Source organism: Sabethes cyaneus, chromosome 3 (genome assembly GCF_943734655.1).
Source record: "Sabethes cyaneus chromosome 3, idSabCyanKW18_F2, whole genome shotgun sequence".
Taxonomy (NCBI): Eukaryota; Metazoa; Arthropoda; class Insecta; order Diptera; family Culicidae; genus Sabethes; species Sabethes cyaneus.
In genome coordinates this window covers 152,372,340-152,393,403 of record NC_071355.1, presented here as the reverse complement: position 1 = coordinate 152,393,403, position 21,064 = coordinate 152,372,340, and the positions used below count along the sequence as shown (strand labels likewise).

Below are 21,064 nucleotides of genomic sequence, written 5' to 3'. Positions count from 1 at the left end.
GGCCCCAAAAACCTCTACATGCAAATTTTCACGCCGATTGGTTCAGTAGTTTTTGATTCTATAAGGAACACAGGACAGACAGACAGACAGACAGACAGACAGACAGACAGACAGACAGACAGACAGACAGACAGACAGACAGACAGACAGACAGAAATCCTTCTTTATAGGTATAGATTTTTTTGAAACGATGGTTCTGCAATTGATGAAGGGACGGTAGGGGAAAGAAAAGAAAAATTTTTTTTTTGAGAAGGAGGGGAAGAGCGGAAAGGAAGGGGGGGCTGGGGGTATTGGTAGCTATGCTTGACAAGTAGTCATTTTGACTCCTACCTTTTGTCCAATACTGGAAGGTGCATGAGTCGAACCAAGCTCTAGTCTAAGATTATAACCGGATTCGAACCCACAACACCTGCCAGGGCATGTGATTCGCTGGTACTTGTACTCAGGATGCAAAGAAAATAAAAATCAGGATAATTCAGGGTTTTTGTTTCAATTTTTTTTAGGAAAGCAATATGTACAAATTTTCATACTAAAAATTCTCTCACATTGCTGCTTATGCATTGACTATCTACCACAGTCGCATTTACACGAAATTTGGAATGAAAATGGACGTCCTTAACCTTTCGTTACTCGCGCCAACATCGATTCATAGGCAAGGTAAAACAAAATGAAATTCACCCGAATACTAACGCCACATGGCGAAAAACTTATGAAACCTTATCTACCGATTGAAAGATCTCGGTCTGCAGATGAACCTGGCTGAAAGCAGTGATTTTCTTTATTGCCAGAGTTCCGAGATATTCCGAGTTAAAGTTAACGTTCCACAGGTGTTGTACAAAATACAACATCGCGAGTAATCGTGGGTTAAGACGGCATTAACGTTTCTAGTTTCATCTTCGCAGGGTTCAAATTTGGCAGCTAAACGAAAGTGACCACAAAGTAAAGAGTATAACTAGAAAAAAATAGAGATAGAGATAGAGAAAATAGAGATAGACTCCTCTAGAGCATAACGCTGGAGAGTAGAGAAATGAGGGTTAATTCTACAGGTTTTTAGTTCAAATGTAATGTTTTTCAAAATCAGGATAAAAGAGCGACTTGTCAGGCAATCAGGAAATACACCAATAAATCTGGATAATCCTGAAAAATCAGGAACATTGGCATCTCTGGTCATACATATATATTAATATTTTTTTTGAAACGATGGTTCTGCAATTGATGAAGGGACGGTAGGGGAAAGAAATGAAATTTTTTTTTTGGAGAAGGAGGGGAAGAGCGGAAAGGAAGGGGGGGGATGGGGGTATTGGTAGCTATGCTTGACAAGTAGTCATTTTGACTCCTACCTTTTGTCCAATACTGGAAGGTGCATTTGTCGAACCAAACTGTAATCTAAGATTATAACCGGATTCGAACCTACAACACCCGCCAGGGCATGTGATTCGCTGGTACTTGTACCTTTGAACCATAGAGTGTTTTATTTGTTCCTAAGCCAGAAGCACAAGTGCACGAGTGAATATGAAATAACTTCAACAAGCGGAATTCTTAGTCAAAGTTTAGTTGATTTATCATGCCACTTTCATGTCCTTAACCGAACACGAAAACCATTAAGGGAAGTCGTTCTAGTATCAGCAGCAACATCGGCCACATTTGACATCAATCAATATTGGAAATGACACTTATCATTAGCGACATTATCTCTCAGCTTGTACGTAAAATCCACAATGACTTTTTCTTATGAGGTCTTATAAATCCTAACCTACTCTCCGATACGTCACACAAAACCAGTCTATCGCACGATTCGATTATATAATCTATATCGTAAAATAATTGATGTGACAATGTCAAGGGAGCAGGCATCAACGGTACAAAAAAGTAGGTACAATTTGTAAAATTTAAGCAACAATCTAATTTTTGCGACCAAATATTGTTTTGTATGTAAAACTTAGGTACTAAATAAAATACAAACTCATATTGTTTCAGCTACAGGAGCCCATTTCGAGCGCACGACAATCAGCAGCCCACAAAGGAGCATTCCAGGAGGTACACTTCGTTTGTCGTTACGACCGACATGCATCAATCTCCTGTATCTGACGGAGTAATAATCAAAAAGAATGACATCGCCACTCTTCGGTTCCCTTGAAAATCAAGTGGGGTGAAAGTGAGCGGCGTGTGTTTGGTGTTATTAATCTAAAGATACCTCCTTTCGTTCATTCTCAAGTTCCCACGATGTGGCGATAAAAGTGCTCCCGATTGAAGGAAACACAGCGACGCGGAATGCGCGTGCGCCCAGTTTCTAATCGATAATATTGTTGTTACTCTCTACCCAGCATTTTTCTCCTCACCTGGCTGAAACCTAGTAACCAAGAGTGCATTTGTTTGTGTCCGTATTAAGGTATTTGAAAACGATTTCCATAGATAACGCTGCGCAGCATATACCTACGTAGATGTGGTTTTTGTGGAAGTTATACGATTTAAGAGATGACCGATGCTGGATAACAATCCATGGTTCTGGTATTGCGAATTTCTGCAGAAGTACTTATATATTTATGGCTAACAGAGGAACGATGAACATTTCTTTTTAATGGTCGTTTGTTATCCTGAATTTTTGCGTGACATGCATAGCATGGCAAAACCGGCTCCACGTGCTACCGATACGTTCAATTGAGATCAGTCGTTCGTTCCACCTGATTTGAGAGGATAGTATATAAATAGGATCAGGTCCATTTCGGCGTTCCTTTGGCAAGGGTCGCCCTTCGCACTTTGCGATTGTCATTTGAATGTAGCTCTCCAACATGGGTCACTTCGAAACGGAGAGATCGGAAAAAAAGACAACGATAAAAGGGTATTATTCGGAGTTTCCCCCGTGCATGCCTAGCGCAAGAAGAAACAGTTTCAGGCATATTTTCTTTTTAACCTCTATTGTGTGAACGAAGGTTATAGAATGAGTGGGAAAGTGTTTAAACGAGTTATAGTGTAGGTCGAATTTTATATTTACAGGGCTTGGCAAAATCATTTTGTGTGATTATTTTCGCGGGAATGTTGAGTGTGCCGATTCCTTTAGCTATTTGCAAGGTTGCAAATAAATAGAGCTCGACAACAATTAGTTTGAAGTGAATGTTCCCTTAGCTACTAATGAGCTACCAGCATTGTAGCACCGTAAAAGATACAGGAAAACTTTATTCAGCAAAATTGTCGATAATAACTAGTTCTACAAATGTCCCATACATAACTTTGTCAAATTTTGCTCGGCGGAGACGGTATTTTCAAATGAATCAAAATTTAGTCAAATTGATCGAACCACCCTGGTTATAATGATGATAATAAAATATAATTTAAGCACCGAATACGTCATAATTATAATATACTTTTGCTGTGAAACTTAGCTTGGGTCAATATAAAAAATGGGCATATGACATAAATATATCACGAATTACTGAAAACAAATGGGCTAAAAAACAGAATCATTTGAAAAAACTGTATATCTCGAGTAGGAGCGAAGAGCAAAATAATATAAAAACAATATCAAACTGTGTTATAATGGTATATTTTGTTATTGAATAGATATGGAGATACATTAATAACACATTGCGTTATTGAGTAGATATTGAAAACAGTGGTTGTAAGATGAGTCTAATAACTGATTTTGTTATCATATCTTATTTTGGCCTTAAAATGACATTCGATATATTTCATACAATTTTTTTATTGGTTAAAGAGATTTTAGATTATAAATATTCTATAACATGATTTTTTAAAATCTACTACTGCATTTGTTATTCGATACCTTAATAATACTAAAATATGTTATTCTAAACTCTGAATACAGTCATGTTATTGTTATTTAAATAACACAAGTAGTATTCTTTTGGCCTTAAAGGAGCAAAATTTTGATATTATTTTTTGTTATTTTACCAACTATGTCAACCAAAACAAGACCAAATTTTGATATGAGTTATTCGATTTCCAATAACACATTTTGATATTATTTTGCTCTTCGCTCCTGCTCGGGATGCTAACAAGTTTGGCTTGATTTCCAAGAACTCTCTATGACAACAAGGTCACTACAATCGGCTAATGGCAGCGAGCAGAACAATCAATTTTTCTTCTCGCGCACCTACCACTATTTAACTATTTTTTCCAATACCCTTGAAAGCGATCAGTAATTAAAACAATGAAATTTGGCAGAATTACGAACATTTTTCTACCAAAAGCACTACAAACAAATGCATAATGTCCTTCTCCTTCCAATCCTTTCTAGCTCCGAATTTCTTGTTTTCTTCAGACGCTTTGCACTAGTGATAGTTTGAATCGGTAATTAATGCACTTTTATTGGTATCCTGCCAGCACTGAAAATTGATATGACACTCATAAGTCATAGGTTTCATGTAGAAATCCTCACAGTAGAGAAGAAAGATGGAAACCAGCAAGAATTGTCAAAATCTGACCCAAACGAAACGTTGAAATTGGGCCAAAACCAAAACGCGCTTATGATAGCATACCTTCAATATTTTCTTGAATTCAAAACCGCTATCGTGTAATAAAAAAAAACTTTAAATTAACAAATTATAAATACTGTAGACTAAAATACTAGAAATTGACAAACAAGAGGATAATATTTCGAAAATTTACCATACTTTTTTCCAATTTTCTTTGAAGTTTTGCACTACTGCACTGTAGAAATTTTTGTAGAAAGCTCTTACCAGATTATATTTTTGCTGAATTGCTGAGAAACTTTGCTTACATTAAATAGCATAAAAAACTTTCGTAATTTGATGCTTGCTTCAAGAGTTAAGAGCAGCATCATGCAATTAGTATTCAGAATCATTGGTCAAATGAAAGTTGGACGAGCTGTATTTCACGCCACCTTCACAGTTCTATTACTTTCACGACTTGATACGATGAGGGTACATATCGGTATGTCTTACTATCGTTTAACCTGTACGTGGTTAGTACTCCACTTCTTCTGTATTCTAAATGCTAGTTTCATTTAAAATCAATTTCCCTCAATAAGCATCAACGTTGGATAATCAGTGAACACTATGAACTACTCCATTCTTAGTTCTGAGCACTCTTCTAATTGCTCAATTAAAGAGGATTCCAAGTACGAGGAAATCTTCTGAAATATAGTGAACGAGCGTCAGTGTGCGTTCTTCGCAGGATAACGAAAAGAGCACTATCCGCATTCAGTCGACAAAAGAGAACATCCTCCGGGTACAGCTGCCCGGAGTAATTAGAAGAAATGGCAATGTATAACTGCATTTTTCACGAAAGAGCTGAAACTTTGCCAATGGCAAACATACATAGGGCAGAACAGGGTGAAAACAAAATCAGCGAAGAAAATTTTCCGCGTCATTAATTCCTTCTCTAATTAGAATACTTACGCTGGCACTCCGAATGCCGAACGCGGAAGCCTCCCATCCACAATCCAATCCTGCTTTCTGCGATATCCTCACGCAGAAAGTCTTAAAGCAAATACGAGTCGGAGCTCATTTGAATGAGAAATCTAGGCACCTAGAATAGAATGTCTGTGCAGCAAAGTTTGCACTCATAAATCTGTATAATTGAATAACTGCGAAAAATTCGTAACAATATTTTAAGCTACATTTTATTTTTAGTCACCGTAACCATTTTTGTAGTATGTTTCGTTGATATTTCTCGGTGAAATGACCAATAAACATCAACAAAACATTCTGCAAATATTTTATGTTAACAACAAATTCTTTGTTGCATTGCGAGGACAGCGGATATAAACTTAATATTCTGATACATATTCATTTCACATGCTGAACTTATTTAAGAATTCACTGAATTTTGATATAAATATTACGGTGTTTAACGCCATCACCGAAGAAATGCTATAATTTTATTCAAAAATGAGCTCCTTGATTGTAGATCATATGTTATATATCATATCCTAATCGATTCAGATTTGTACTCAGAACTGAGTAGAAATCTTTTGGATTTTCTCTGACTGTGTGTATGTGAGTGAATTGAAGAATCGTAGCAATTTTGCTAAAGCTTCTTCCAAAACTTCATTAGTAGGATGGAGTTTTTATCGCACAAAACAGACCTGAAAAGTTTTCAACGAAATAGTCATCACGCATTGGCTTTGCACAAAACATTTGACTAACGTACGAAATGTTCGTCGTAGCCCTACTTACCGGCATTGAAGAAACTTTTTCGATTTAATGAAAGAATTGCGGCAGGTTGATTTCCTCACAAATACACATACGAGATGGTGCACTTTTCCAATAGATTCCTCTTGAAAAAGTTTGCAGCGTTGAAACTTTCACCTTAGGAAGCCATCCATCCATGGCGACGCATAGTTATTTGTTAGAAGTTGAAGTTCAGGCAAGGTGTTTAAGTTGATTTAGCTGAATCGAACTCGATAAACAACAATCATGTATTGTCATAGAAATTAAATAGCATTAAAAGCGTGGAACTTGTAGTCATTTTTCTAGATGGTGTGTCGTCACAAGTGCCAGATTTTGATTCTTTTGTCTGAAATTTTGAAGTTATGATCATACTCATGCTCATATCTAAAAAACATGCTGTTAAAGTTGGACATAGATGTATAAATATGTGAACCAAACACATACAACAATTTTGAGGGGCGACATTGATCTACGAGCAGATTCATCTTCCGATTTTCATGATTATTGTTTATCTACCACAACTATCGAACACAATTCAATTGGTTCCAGAAATATAAATCCTTTATCGGATTGAAAGCTAGATACCAAGGACAAGGTACGACTGAGATACGACATCTCCGTTGTTCGTTTCACCGTAACAACCCACCACCGACCGCTCCGGCACAGAAGAAAACCTTCAAACATGCCATCAGCCAAGCGAACGGTGCTATTTTAACTATAACGATGATTATAAAACCATAAATGGATGACAAATCGCTAACGACGGCACCCCTGCCCGTGTACCGCCTGCCGTTTGGTTCGCCTTTGTTCATCATGATTCTGCTGTGGCTAAAATATTGCTCCGATAGTGCAATACTATGTGGGCGACCGGATGTGTCTACGGAACGAAAAAGCACTCATACTGTTTGCACAATGCACACAAATGGCAAGATAATAGGAACAAAGTGGAAACAGAACCATAAACCCGTGTGCATTCCGTGCGGTGTCCAGAATCGCTGAAGTTGGCTTAGAAGGAAATGGTTATTTTTATTTTTAAATTGCAATAAACCGCTGGCTGGTAAAGTGTCAGCGCACAGGTCGAAACAGACCAAATGGTGGGAGCAAATAAAAATTCGAGACCTTGTTTATAACCGAACCACTATCGTGGCGCATGCAAACGTTGCCACGGTGGTGAATAGTACGTATCCCTACTTCAAGCTAACGCGATAGAAAAATAACTGAATAATTGCGGAAACAGATCTATACATACATATAAGCATTGGTAGACAGGCCTGGAACAACTCTCTTGCATTTATGAAGTGCAAGCAATCGCCATCAGCGACGCAGTAACATTGCACCCCCAGGGATCATTATCATTACCACCACGAACACAAACATACGTCCGTACGGCAATTGTCACTGTTCGTGTCGTGAATGCAATCATACTGCACAACAGATATGTAATGTTCAGTGATTAGATTAAAGTTTGCATTGCTTGAATAATTAAATTAATTTCCATGGCAGTTAAAGGATATTAGCTGGCAGCAGTAGGGAGAACATTTTGCATGTACCTAAATATTCCCGCTGGAATTAGTAATCAAGACTATACACACTGGAATTGTATTTATTTATGACTAGTCGTGCAAAATATTAGTTCTCTCGTAATACTGATTTTTACTTGGTCAAAGTAACTAGTAAAGTGCCTACCCAGAAACCGTCGTAAGAAACGCCAGCACTTGAGTCGCGTTCTTGCGGAGGCAGAGAATCGCTTTGAGAGGCATGATACGAGAAGCTTCTTTAAAACCAGAATCAGGAATCGGACCGCGTCAACTTCTGTTATGGACAACGATAAGGAGTAGATACTGATTACCAAAAAATCGGATTTAGCCAGGCGTTGGAAACAACATGTCGATGTACTGTAGAATGGTGAATAAGATGAAGCTGTCAACAGAAACAGGATAATGGTCGAGGACGATGGACAAGCAGTAGATCCACCAACTTTGGATGAGGTTAAAAAAGCAACTTAAGAGCTCCGCCGAACGAATACGAATGTTGACGAATACGTCAACAATGCGGTTTTTGAGAGGGACACTCCAGGACGGGCCAAATGTTCACCTTGCATCAAATGCTCGATAAATTCCGAGACTTCAACTTTCGGACTCACCATTTGTTTATAGACTTCAAGGTGGCGTACGAATCAGCTACACGACAGGACAGGCGTGCAGAGAAGCGGTACCATAATCACGAAATCTTACATGCTCCTAGGTTTCGCGGATGACATCGATATCATCGGTGTAAATCATAGAGCTATAGAAGATGCGTACACGCATCTTAACGAGGAAGCTGTGGGGATATGCCTTGTCATAAGCTCAGCCATAACGAAGTACATGATGACTGGTAGAGAGCGGTAGCCCTTCGGGCGTAGGAACTGCAGTGGTGATAAATAGTGATACTTTTGAAGTGATCGACGCATTTATCCACCTTGGTACGTTAGTGACATGTGACAACGATGTGATCCGTGAAGTAAAAGGGGGATAGCGGCTGCCAACAGGGCTTTCTACAGATTACGTAGCCACATGAGGTCCCGTTGTCTGCAACTTGGTATGAAACTCGCGTTCTATAAGATGCTAAATCTCCCGGTGGTACTCTACGGCCACGAAGCGTGGACGATGAAAGAGAGTGAAATTTACAAAGCATACAAAGATGCGGATAAAATACGGCAGGCTGCAATGAGCTGGCCACGTAGCAAGGATGCCAGATGAAAGACCAGCGAAAACAATATTCAGCAGAGAATATTCAGACAGAGACCGTAGACTTCGAAGCAGATCTCGTACTCGTTGGATGAGCGCTGTTGACGAGGATGTTAGAACCGCGGGTGCTAGGGACGACTGGAGAGTGGCTAATGTTCAAGCCTGAGTAGCGTGGATGTGACTCCTAAATTCGGTCCAGATTCGATACGATTCGAACCATCCAGCACTAAGCAAACTTTATATTAGTCACATATCAGCATTCTGAAGCTGATTAAACATCAGTAGCGTTAGTGCTGGTTTGCATTACTAGCTAGGTCTCATATTGGCATTACTTCAGCGCTAGAACTGTTGGAAAGGTGATGATAAGAATAATGACAACAAAAACATCAGACTGAATTGGTGTGAAGTGGCTGTAGTTTGCAGCCAAATATTGTATTACATGCATTCAACATCGCAAAATGACTATTTTGAACAAGAATTTATTAAAATAGGTAATACTTAAGTGAAATCTACCGTTATAAGCTTTTACAATTGACGGAGGTAATGGTAGAAGAAAGAAATAAAACAAGGGGTCGATAGGATCAAACAGATTGAGACCAGGCGTGAAAAAACCTAATTGTATGCCTGATCTCATTCAAGGTCAAGACATAAAAACAACGAGGTTGGTCTAATACATAATTGTACCATAAACATTTCTAGGGCAGTATGATAGTTCTTCTTTTGGTTGCTCCGATAATTTGTCAATGTGTACTTGCTACTTATAGCTTACACTTACCTACACAAAGCACTGGGTTTCTAGCGATAGCATGGACGTTGGTTCGCAGCTTGGTATCATCGTAAAACACAAAATTGACAGAGAAAAAATCTATCAATTGCGGCAGAGAGAAAAAGAAGAAACAAAATGACCAGCTACGACATGGTTTGGTAAGATTTGAAATGAAGTGAAAAATACCTATTTGGCCACTCCTGGTCATCTTCTTCTTACCGGATTTGAGGCGAACACCATCTTTACAGGGTAGCTGTCCGGCATTCTTGAAACATCCCTGCCCATTGTATCCGTCCAGCTTTAGCCACCTTCTGGATACTGGGTTTGACATAGAGCTGTGCGAGTTCATGATTCATCTTCTGCCTCCATACTGCGTTCTCCTGTACGCCGCCGAAGATCGTTCTTAGCACTCGTCGTTCGAAAACTCCGAGCACTCCCAGGTCATCCTCGAGCACTGTCCATGTTTCATACCCGTAGAGAACAACCGGTCTAATAAGCGTCTTATACAGGGTGCAGTTTGTACGGGGACTTAGTCTGCTCGACTGCAATTGCTTGTGGAGCCCACAGTAAGCACGGCTTCCGCTAATAATACGCCTCCGAATCTCACGGCTGGTATCATTGTCCGCCGTTACCAGTGAGCCAAGGTAGACTAATTCGTCGACTATCTCAAACTCATCGCCGTCGATCAATATACTACTGTCCAAGCGACTTCGTTCGGCCTCAGTTCCGCTGGTCAGCATGTACTTTGTTTCAGACGTATTTACCTGAAACCCAATCTTTTCTGCTTCGAGCTTTACTCTGGTGTACTGTTCAGCCACCGCCACAGATGTTCTGCCGATAATATCCATGTCATCAGCAAAGCAGACGAATTGACAAGATTTGTTGAATATCGTGGCCCGCGTGTTGATATCCACTCGGTTCATAACACCTTGTAGCGCTATGTTGAACAACAGGCATGAAAGACCGTCACCTTGACGAAGCCCGAATGAGTGTGATTCGAATGAACTTGACAATCTATCCGAAATCCGAACACAGCACTTTGTACCATCCATCGCAGATTTAATCAGTTTGATGAGCTTCCTGGGGAAACTGTTCTCGTCCATGATTTTCCATAACTTTTTCCGGTCGATGGTATCATATGCGGCTTTGAAGTCAACGAACAAATGATGCGTGGGAACCCTGTATTCAAGGCCATTTTTGAGGATTTGCCGCAGTGTAAATATTTGAACCATTGTAGACCGACCTTCGACGAAGCCGGCTTGAAAAGTTCCCAAAATTTGTTCGCAATTGGTGATAGTCGGCGAAAAATGATTTAGGACAGCACTTTAGAGGCTGCATTGAGAACGGCGATCGCTCGATTGTTCTCACAGTCCAACTTGTCGCCCTTTTTATAGGTAGCCCCGGTAGCTGTTCCGTATCCCAAATTCTAACAATTAGCCGGTGCATACGAACGGCCAGCTTTTCTGGTCCCATTTTAATAAGCTCCGCTCCGATGCCATCTTTCCCAGCTGACTTGTTGTTCTTTAGCTGCATGATGGCCTCCTTAACTTCGCCTTCACCTATCGAGGTACCTCTTCCCGGTTTTTGCATTGTCGAAATCGCTTTCCCCGCCGCCATGGCTCTCCGCCTGGGCGCCATTCAGGTGTTCGTCGAAATGCTGCTTCCACCTATCGGTCACCTCACGATCGTCCGTCAGAAAATTGCCAGTTTTATCCAGACACATTTCGGCTCGCGGTACAAAGCCTTTGCGAGATCCGTTTAGTTTCTGGTAGAACTTTCGCGTTTCCTGAGACCGATGCAGCCGCTCCAACTCTGTATATTCCTACTCTTCCAGGTAGCGCTTTTTCTCCCGAAAGATTTGGATTCGCTGCATCTTCTTCTATTTGTGTCTTTCCATGTTCTGACATGTGGCACTGTGCATCTTAGCCGACCGCGCAGCCTTCTCCTCATCCATCATCCTCCTACATTTATCGTCAAACCAATCGTTCCGCTAATTCCGGGCCACATACCCGATGGAGCTCTCCGCTACACTGCTGATGGCTGTTTTTATGTTGTTCCAACAGGCCTCGAGAGTGGTTTCGTCCAGCTCGTTCTCTTCCGGCAGCGTAGCTTCGAGTTAATGCGCGTAGTTTGCGGCGACGTCTGGCTGCTTCAGTCGCGCGAGATCTAAGCGAGGTTGGCGTCGGTACCGAATGTTGTTCGGAGACGGAGAGTCTTGGGCACATCTTAACCATCACTAGGTAGTGGTTCGAGTCAGCGTTAGCGCTTCGATAGGATCTGACGTCGATAATGTCTGAGAAGTGCCGACTGTCGATCAAAACGTGGTCGATCTGCGATTCTGTCTGATTTGGTGACCACCAGGTGTACTTGTGATGAATTTTGTGCTGGAAAAAGGTACTACGTATGGCCATGTTCTTGGAGGCGGCAAAGTCGATAGGTCTTAGGCCTATTTCAATGATCTGCTGGTGTGCGCTGAACCTTCCAATCACCGATTTATATTCTTCCTCCTGGCCGAACTGAGCATTGAAATCCCCGATGACGATCTTGATATCATGTTTTGAGCAGCGGTTGTATTCACTCTCCAACTACACGTAGAATTCATCCTTGTCGTCATCGGCACTTCTTAGGTGAGGACTGTACACGTTGATGATGCTTATATTGAGAATCGGCCCTTAATTCTCAACCTGCATCACTAATCACCCGTTTTCGCATCTCGCCCATTACTATGAAAGCTGTACCTAGCTCGTGTGTGTTGCCGCAGCTCTGGCAGATGGTATGTCCATCTCTGAACGTACGTACCGTTGAGCTCTTCCACCACACCTCCTGCAGCGCTACGACGGCGACGTCGCACTTGCGGCTCTTTAATACGTCGGAGAGCACTCGAGTGCTCCCTTGGAAGTTGAGAGATCGGCAGTTCCACGTCCCGAGTTTCCAATCCATAGTCCTTTTTCGTCGCGTGGGTATTTTCCGATTGTAAATTTTTGTACACTGATACGGTTTTTTGCCAGATGGATTGTATCTTGAGACGACACGCAGAAGCGCGTAATTGGGTGGCAGTCAATCAGTAACCGTATGTGCGAGTTAAGGATTAGAGGCCGTTTCTTCAATGTTCGAGTTATCAACATGCATATCCCACACCCAAGAAGTCAGGAGTAACACCCAGGCTGGCCAGGAGGAGGAACTCAGACCGGTTATTGGAAAACTCAAAACACGCCCGCTCACGAGCAAAAACGACCTACGCCATTGAGACCAACTCGCAAACCGACTACGTATTAATTGATAAAAGGAAGGTACTTCTCGGATATCATCGACGTTAAAACCTATCGATGATGTTTATGATGTTGTTGATATTATTCTTACTGCAAACAGTTTCAGCGAGGCCCAGCTAATGTCAAAAAATCTTTAGATGTGTGCGTGGTGGAATACTTCATTAACGCAGGGCAAGCCAAGTATAAATTTGTACAGTTTTCAAGTAAAGAAATCAGCTAGTCATTAGTTTATAGATTCAATTTTCGATAGCTCACAAAACGCTTTTCCTTGTTTACCTTCTTTGAGTAACGTTTCTCCTTGGTCCCACAGGTTCACTGACGCTAGGGACGGATTATGGTACCAAAGAAATATTGACGAAGTTGCATCGCAACAGAATGTTGTGACCTTGCGACAGGGAATAGAAAACACCGGTCGTTTTTGAACATTGTGTCCTAACGTAGGTTAGGAAACTCCGTGCAATTACATCGGCTTCGGCGATTTGATTCATCTATTTGGTTCCTGATAAACGTTTTAAAAACGTAATCTGTAAATTTTTAAGGTATGAGCTGGTTGAATTTCAGTACAGTAATCGTCATTTTGTAAAATTTGATTTAATAGTCATGTGCAATACCAAAAAATATAGTCATAGGAAATACTGGTCACTAATGAAGTACCAACCAATTTTACCATGTAACTAGTTTGATTCATTTGTGAGTACTTTGCCCGTAAATTTATTCAAAATTGCCATATTAAAAATATTGATGCTACAGTGAATTTCAATTAAGTCTTCAATCGTTTTGTAATACATGCCAAAATCGAAAATATTCTCCGAATTTGTTTAAAAAATTAATCTTGTAAATCATCCCATAGCAATGACACCTTGTTTGTAAAACCAGAATTCCATCCAATTCATTTGACTTGCAGATCGAACTGATATGCATAATCCCATCAATTTTCATTGAATGCTATTGAGTCCTGCTAGCGGATATCATGCTACTTGACAGCTCGGTATAATGTGTTTGTGCACCTTCCGCGGCTTCCTCAGAGAGTGGCGCCTGTATCGAGCAGAGGAGGATACGATCCATTAGTATGTTACAAGAAATTTCCATTACAATCGCGGATCAACACATCAACTCATCAGCAAAATGTTACCCGTAGGTCAGGTGCGTGTGACTCCTAGCATGGATATTTAATAATGAAAATTAAATCTCCGCCTGGATGACCGTCGCTTCGAATGGGTGTTGTACGGCAGATGAACGAGAACTATTCGCTCGTTAGTAGCTAGTTGCTATCCTGAACAGTCCACTCAAAGAGGTAAACCGGAATAAAACATACCGCAGGGAACATCTTACGTTTGTATCCTAAACTTGAAAAATGATTTGACGTTGGTTGCAAAATCGGTAAAAACAACCCATAAAAAAGTATATTTGTATCATTTGAACATCAATTCAAATGAATAACTGAAAGATACTCTTAGTTATTATACTTTTTATTGGACTTTATCGCATAGCGAGTATTTATTGCCAGATTTTACCACTAAACTAGCACTGGTGCATCCTCTAGAGCGCTTCCATCCAAATGTTGATTCAATCACATCATCGCCATCTCGGTCGTTACCACCTCGTCACGTTTGCACAAGGTGTGTTAGTGAAATTAAAACGTTGATGGTTTAATAAATATAATTGAATTTGAATTTCATATACAACTCGGTTTAGTGATGGGATGGGCTGATGTTATAATGAGTGAAATAATGAAATTACGCCAACATAAGACTGAACACAACGGAAAGAAACGGAAATTAGGTGTCCTCTAATTACATGCATTCTCAACTACTTACTGCAGGCATAAGTTGATCAGTGCTTCGAACTCTGGTCACCTTATTTTTATAGATAATCTTCTTCACACATCTCTCCACTTGTTGATTAAATTTCATAAACACAGCGTACGCGATATAGATTATGAACAGCACTAGCGCCTCCCACCAGTAGATTTCGTTATCACGAAAAAAATAGATCAACGTAAGTAAACTAACACTGTAGAACGTGCAATCTCGGAACAGCGGCCACCAGGTAAGTGTTAGAATGGTTCGAGAGAACAACGCACACATGCCGATTACAAACAGGATGTTGAACACGGCTGAACCGACAATTGTACCGATACCGACGTCGTCGAACGAAACGAACACACCGATCACGCTGGTGAACAGTTCCGGGGCACTGCCACCGGCGGCCATGAAGGTCGCCCCGGCTACGTCATCCGTGATGCCCAGTTTCTCAATGATCACGTCCAAAGAAGGCACAAAGAATTCGTCGCATACGATCGCCAGTGCGACAAACATGTATATTACGCCAAGAATGTGTAATACGACAGCACCATTACGACGTTGTTCAAGCGTAAATAAGTCTTCAGGAAACAGGGGATCCTTGTGCGTTGGTAGTGATGTGTTGGTGCCTACAGGAGAGAGGTAATAGAAAAGTTATTCGTTAATAAAAGTACAATTGGGTGGTTTAACTTTAACAAATTTTCTGTCATAAATTGAGCGCAAATATGATGTTTGTTTTCGTCGCAATAAACCTGTTTCTGAAAGAAATAAATGATCATGTGTCTCCTTTTCCAATATCCTCAATTACCATGCGCTCTACAGCATGTATAGGTATTTTTTAAATTATCGTATCAAAATACTTCGTTAGACAGTAGACGTTTTAATCTGTGTTTAACAGAAATAAGCGAAATCATTTTTCATCCGAAGTATTTTTTTTAATTATCCGGATAATACAATTCGATTTGTAAAACATGCACCATGAACACTCCTACTTAATTATAAACTGTGTTAATGTTGGAAAATACCGCAAGTCTCCTCGCCACCAATTCACGCTCCAAATAATCACATTTCACATTATTGATTGTAGTACCTATACGTAACCTAATTCGATGCCGTACAGGTTCACGTGAGGAAGGCCTACATTCACTCTAGGATATATTGGGATTGTTCTTATAAATTAAACATGTTTGCAGCGTAAAACTTTGATACTCACGTATCGAAAACAAAACAAGGATGTCTAAAACCCATCAAAATAAGATGCATTACGTAGTGTAGTCCTACGGCACCATTTCGGACACCCGCTGGGACTGTAGACCCAGTAGTTTTTCTCATAGCACATTTTTTGCTCCTTGCATCCGTCCTTCACCATTTGAAATGCAAATTCCTAAATAAAATGCAAATTAGACATGAGGCCCGGCTGGTGAATCTGTGAGAGATACTTTCTCCCCATTTGATTTCGTACTGGGAGGTGTATTTTGCATTCATCCAGTGGACTGGTGCCGTTGGCAAGTGGATCAAGAATATTTGTATTCGGTCTGCAGCAGGCCACACTCTAAGTTTCGGCCCTCAAATTACATCCAGAAACTGTGTTTCAAATTGCTGCTTCGGAAGAGACTTTTTTACTAACTTAACAAATCGTAATTTTATACAGTTGCCTTATTCTTAGGGCCTAATCATATAATTCATGCCGTGACGTTTTATGAATTTATTGATTGATGTGGGTTTTACGTTAATTTTTTTGCTGAATTTATCTATGTCAAAAGCAATGTTTCTGCTTTAGAGCACCGACATAAATTTTTATCCAGTGGAGACTGCCCTGTCTTGAATGAGAATAAGCCTGTAAATGCCGGTGCTAAGAATTTTATACCGAGTGGTGAAAGCAACGTTGGCAACATTTATTATTTTGAACCAATGATGCTTCTGAAGGACCCTGCGTGGGGGCCGAGGAGGCAATTCTACACAGTTCGCCATACCGAAGACAAAGCTTTTGGCAATTGGATCAGAGCATAACTGCGGTAAATTTTAACTAGGCCATACTAGCGCTGCCGAACACGCCCTCGCCTCTCAGAACCATTTTACAACCTTATTTTGGCGTTATTCCTGCTCGACTGCTACCGCTGCTGCTGCTTCCAGTGCTGGAATGCGCAGCCAATATTTTTTCCTCTCAGGCACTGCTGCAGGAGCGGAATAATTTTAGCTTGCATGCGAATAGAGAACAGACCAGAAGTTTCCTTACTGTCTACAATAATTTGCTAGGTAAAGAAAAGTTTCTTCTGACAGGGCTCTTTAGTTATAATTTGAAAGACTAAAATTGTCCAAACGACCAACTCCCACATTTAGCTGGAAGAACGTTTTTGCTTACTTTGAAATAAATTTCAAGCCGCTTTTGGTTACTGAATCTAAACATTTTCCAGCAAAACCACCATCACGAAGAGAAAATATTATATTCTGAAATGATTTGATATTTTGCTGGTGATATCGTAATGATTGTAATTTGAACTGTTTGAATCCAAATTACAATAGCTAAATTACACAAAACTTTTATGCAACAAATGATAATATTGATTTTTTTGCAATTGTGACACTCTTATAGCTTCATATTTCAATTATGCTAAAATTTGGTCCATCAACTTCAAAAACGTATAGGATGCGAAAAACTTTTTTGTTAACAAGATTTTTTTACAAAATTATTTGAAAATCCAGTCGCACGCTATGTCCGAAGGCACTTATTATTTATTATACTTTCGAGCACCTCAAATTTTTCTTCACAGGATGTTAGTTTTGGTCATAACAATCAATTTAAAGGTCTTAAAATATTCTATCTTGGATTAAAAATCAATTTTTAAGCCTATCTGGGGGTCATCCCCTCTAAAGTGATCTTACCCGTTGTAGTCGACGAAAAATCTTGCAGTGACAAGCAGTGAAAAATGAGTTTTTCCAAAAATCTGAGAAAAATGGAGCAGCGTCACTGCAAGGGGGATTGATCAATCTGTACAAAACTTAGGGAAATTGGATGTGATGTCGGAATGAGCAATTATACCAAATTTGGTTGAAATCGGAGGTGGTCGACTACAATGGGTAAGATCACTTGAGAGGGGATGACCCCCAGATAAACTTCAAAATTGATTTTTTAATCCAAGATAGAATATTTTAAGACCTTCTTTAAATTGATTGTTATGACCAAAACTAACAGAAGAAAAATTTGAGGTGCATGAAAGTTAAATAATAAGTGAGTCGGCATATATTTGGATTTTTTCGACTACGCACTTCCATATTTGCAATATTCACTGATAACAATTATATGAATTTCCGGAATTTTCCAAAAATATGGAATGATCTCTAATGATTGCACATCATTCAAACAGCAAAAATGCAAATTTTCAATATTTTCAATTTAAATCGGGAGGTTAGCTGATGACTATTATTGTTTACTTTGAAAACTGTATCTTATAATAATGAAATAAAAATATTAAATAAAATGTATTAAATAAAAATGAACAATCACAGCACATTAAATTTATAAAAATAGCATGCAACTGCTTAGAAACTAAAAGGAAGCCCCTCTTAGAGAACCGAGCTTTATGTCAACAATTTTATTATTGAGGCAGTTTTCAGAACCCCTGACAAGTTTGCGCAATACAACGAAAACAAGCCAGAGCCTATCATTTTATATTAAGAATAATATCATTTATGCTAACCGCATTGCAATAATCCCGAAATAGCTCGAGCGAGATAAGAGCAGATTTTCATCATCCCCTTTGTTTCGCTCATTGTTTTCATTTTCTCTTTTAATGATGCCGACTGGCCTCTTAGCCTTGGGTGTTTTTATGATATTATATAGCACTGCTGCTGTCGAGTGGAATCTTCTTTTCCGTCGTACACTGGAAAAAGTGCGCGAACATTAAACGATCCTAACTACATAAGAAAAAGATTACCGAGCGCCGATGCGAGATGCGCATTTGTGTCTTACACTTGGCGAGCGACAACACCATTGGAATACTTCAAGAAAGATGCTTGAGATAAGATAAACTACTACCATCATCCAATGGATGCTTAAAGAGTAGTTGTTGCTGTTTTACCTCCCCCACTGAAGAAAGACATTAATTTCGCTTCAAAAAATAACATTTTAATTAAGGAGCCCAAAACAATCAACCTTTTGACTAAGTTCCGAAAACAATGAATGGCTTAGTTTTGAATAAATGATCTTTATGTCACAAAAGGCTTATCCTGATTTTTAACAAAAGCAACAATATAGTTCATAGGCCATTCGTAGGCGAAGTCGCAAGCGACAGGCAACTCAAGGTAATCGCCTTTCAGCTTCGAGAGCAATAGAGAAATACATATGAGTCATGCCACGGGAAATTAACAGTCAAAATTTAAAAAAATAGCCGCCATATGATTGCTCACCAAGATGGCGAACTAATTTATTATAATTTGCGTAATTTATTCCATTCAACTTCTTTCCCTATTCCGAGTGCCTGCACTTTACACTCAACCGATTAAGAGTCGTACCACTGATTATTTTTATCGCAACAATTAAAACTTCTTTCATCATCAACTGCTTTTAAATAATGCTGGACGCTTACGAAATGTTGACTTAATGATAGCTCAAAAAGTTTGCGAAAGAGTGAAGTTTTTGGTGATTCGGCGGGTTAATCTTTTAAGACAGCACTCCAAAATAGAAGAACCCTAGATAAGGATACAACAAAGAGGAAACGTTGATTTTACTAATTAATGGAAAATCGCGTTTGAAATGAAATTTCGCGTTACAGCGAAAAATCCTGATTTTTAAACGAAATACTGCTTTACTGAAAGAGTTGACAAACAAATTTACTGAAAGAGTTGACATACAAATGTAAATTCCAAAGGTATAGCGCCTAGTGAGGGTCACTGAAATCACGTGCAATTGGAGCGATGAAACCGAGCGGTCCGAAGGCTTTGGGTATTACCATGGTACGATGTAAGTTGAAGGTGAGTTGATCGACTCTTGTGAGTACATGCTTTTTTATTTGGTAACTAGCTGACCCGACAAACTTCGTATTGCCACAAATTAACCTGTGTTGTACATAAATCATGAATCTCGGATGATCTTTGTCACTTCTCGAGTTTTGCAAGCCCCCCAGTGGGCGGTGCTTCCGACGGCGGGTCACCGGCAACACTCGCGACCGGCTCGTCCTGAATGATCTAGTGTTACTATAGATAGTTTTTGTGGTCTTGTTATTGATTAATGTTTTATGGAAGAGTCTCGAAATTCTCGAGTTGGATTAGTTTTTGAGTTTCGCAAAAATTTCTGTTTTATTTGTATGAGAGTCCATATCCCCCTACCACAGGGGTGAGAGGTCTCTAACTATCATAAAATAAATTCAAGACTCAAAAATCTCCTACATGCTAAATTTGGTTCCATTTGCTTGATTAGTACTCAAATTATAAGGAAATTTGTATTTCATTTGTATGGGAGCCCACCCTCTTAAAAGGGAAAGGGGTCGTAATACACCACAGAAAAAAAATTCTGCCATCTAAAACTCTCACATGCCAAATTTGGTTCCATTTGCTTGATTAGTTCTAAAGTTACGAGCAAATTTGTATTTCGTTTGAATGGGAGCCCCCCCCCCTCCTAAAAAGGTAAGAAGTCCTAATTCATCATGGGAAAAATGGTTGCCTCCAAAAACACCCACATGCCAAATATGGTTCCATTTGCTTGATTAGTTCTCGAATTATGAGGAAATTTGTATTTCATTTGTGTAGAAGCCCCCCCTCTTGAAGTGTGGAAGGATCCTAATTTACCGTAGAAAATATTTTTGCCTCCAAAAACCTCCACATGCCGAATTTGGTTCTATTTGCTTGATTAGTTCTCGAGTTATGGGGAAATTTGTATTTCATTTGTATTGGAGCCCCCCTCCTAATGTGGGAAGAGGTCCTAATTCATCACAGAAAAAATTCTTGCCTCCAAAAACACCTACACGCCAAATTTGGTTCCATTTGCTGGATTAGTTCTCGAGTTATGAGGAAATTTGTATTTCGTTTGTATAGGACCCCCCCTCCTAAAGTGGGGAGGGGTCCCAATTCATCATTGAAAAAAAAATTGTCTCCAAAAACACACACATGCCAAATTTGGTTCAATTCGCTTGATTAGTTCTCGAGTTATGAGGAAATTTGTATTTCATTTGTACAGGAGCCCCTCTTCTTAAAGTGGGGAGGGGTCCTAATTCACCATAGAAAATTTTCTTGCTCTCGAAAACCTTCACATGCCAAAGTTGGTTCCATTTGCTTGATTAGTTCTCGAGTTATGAGGAAATTTGTATGGAAGCCCCCCCTCTTAAAGGGAAGAGGAGGTACAATTCCCCTT

The 21,064-nt window shown here is 39.7% G+C and overlaps 1 protein-coding gene across 1 annotated transcript in view; it reads right to left on the bottom strand.

The window, feature by feature from the left end:
- The window catches only part of LOC128742808 (sodium/potassium/calcium exchanger Nckx30C), a 143,880-nt gene that overhangs the window by 100,899 nt on the left and 21,917 nt on the right, over positions 1–21,064 (bottom strand). The window contains exon 2 of the mRNA XM_053839278.1: positions 14,734–15,347. Within this exon, the coding sequence (XP_053695253.1) occupies positions 14,734–15,347 (614 nt within the window). The remainder of the gene's footprint in view (positions 1–14,733; positions 15,348–21,064) is intronic.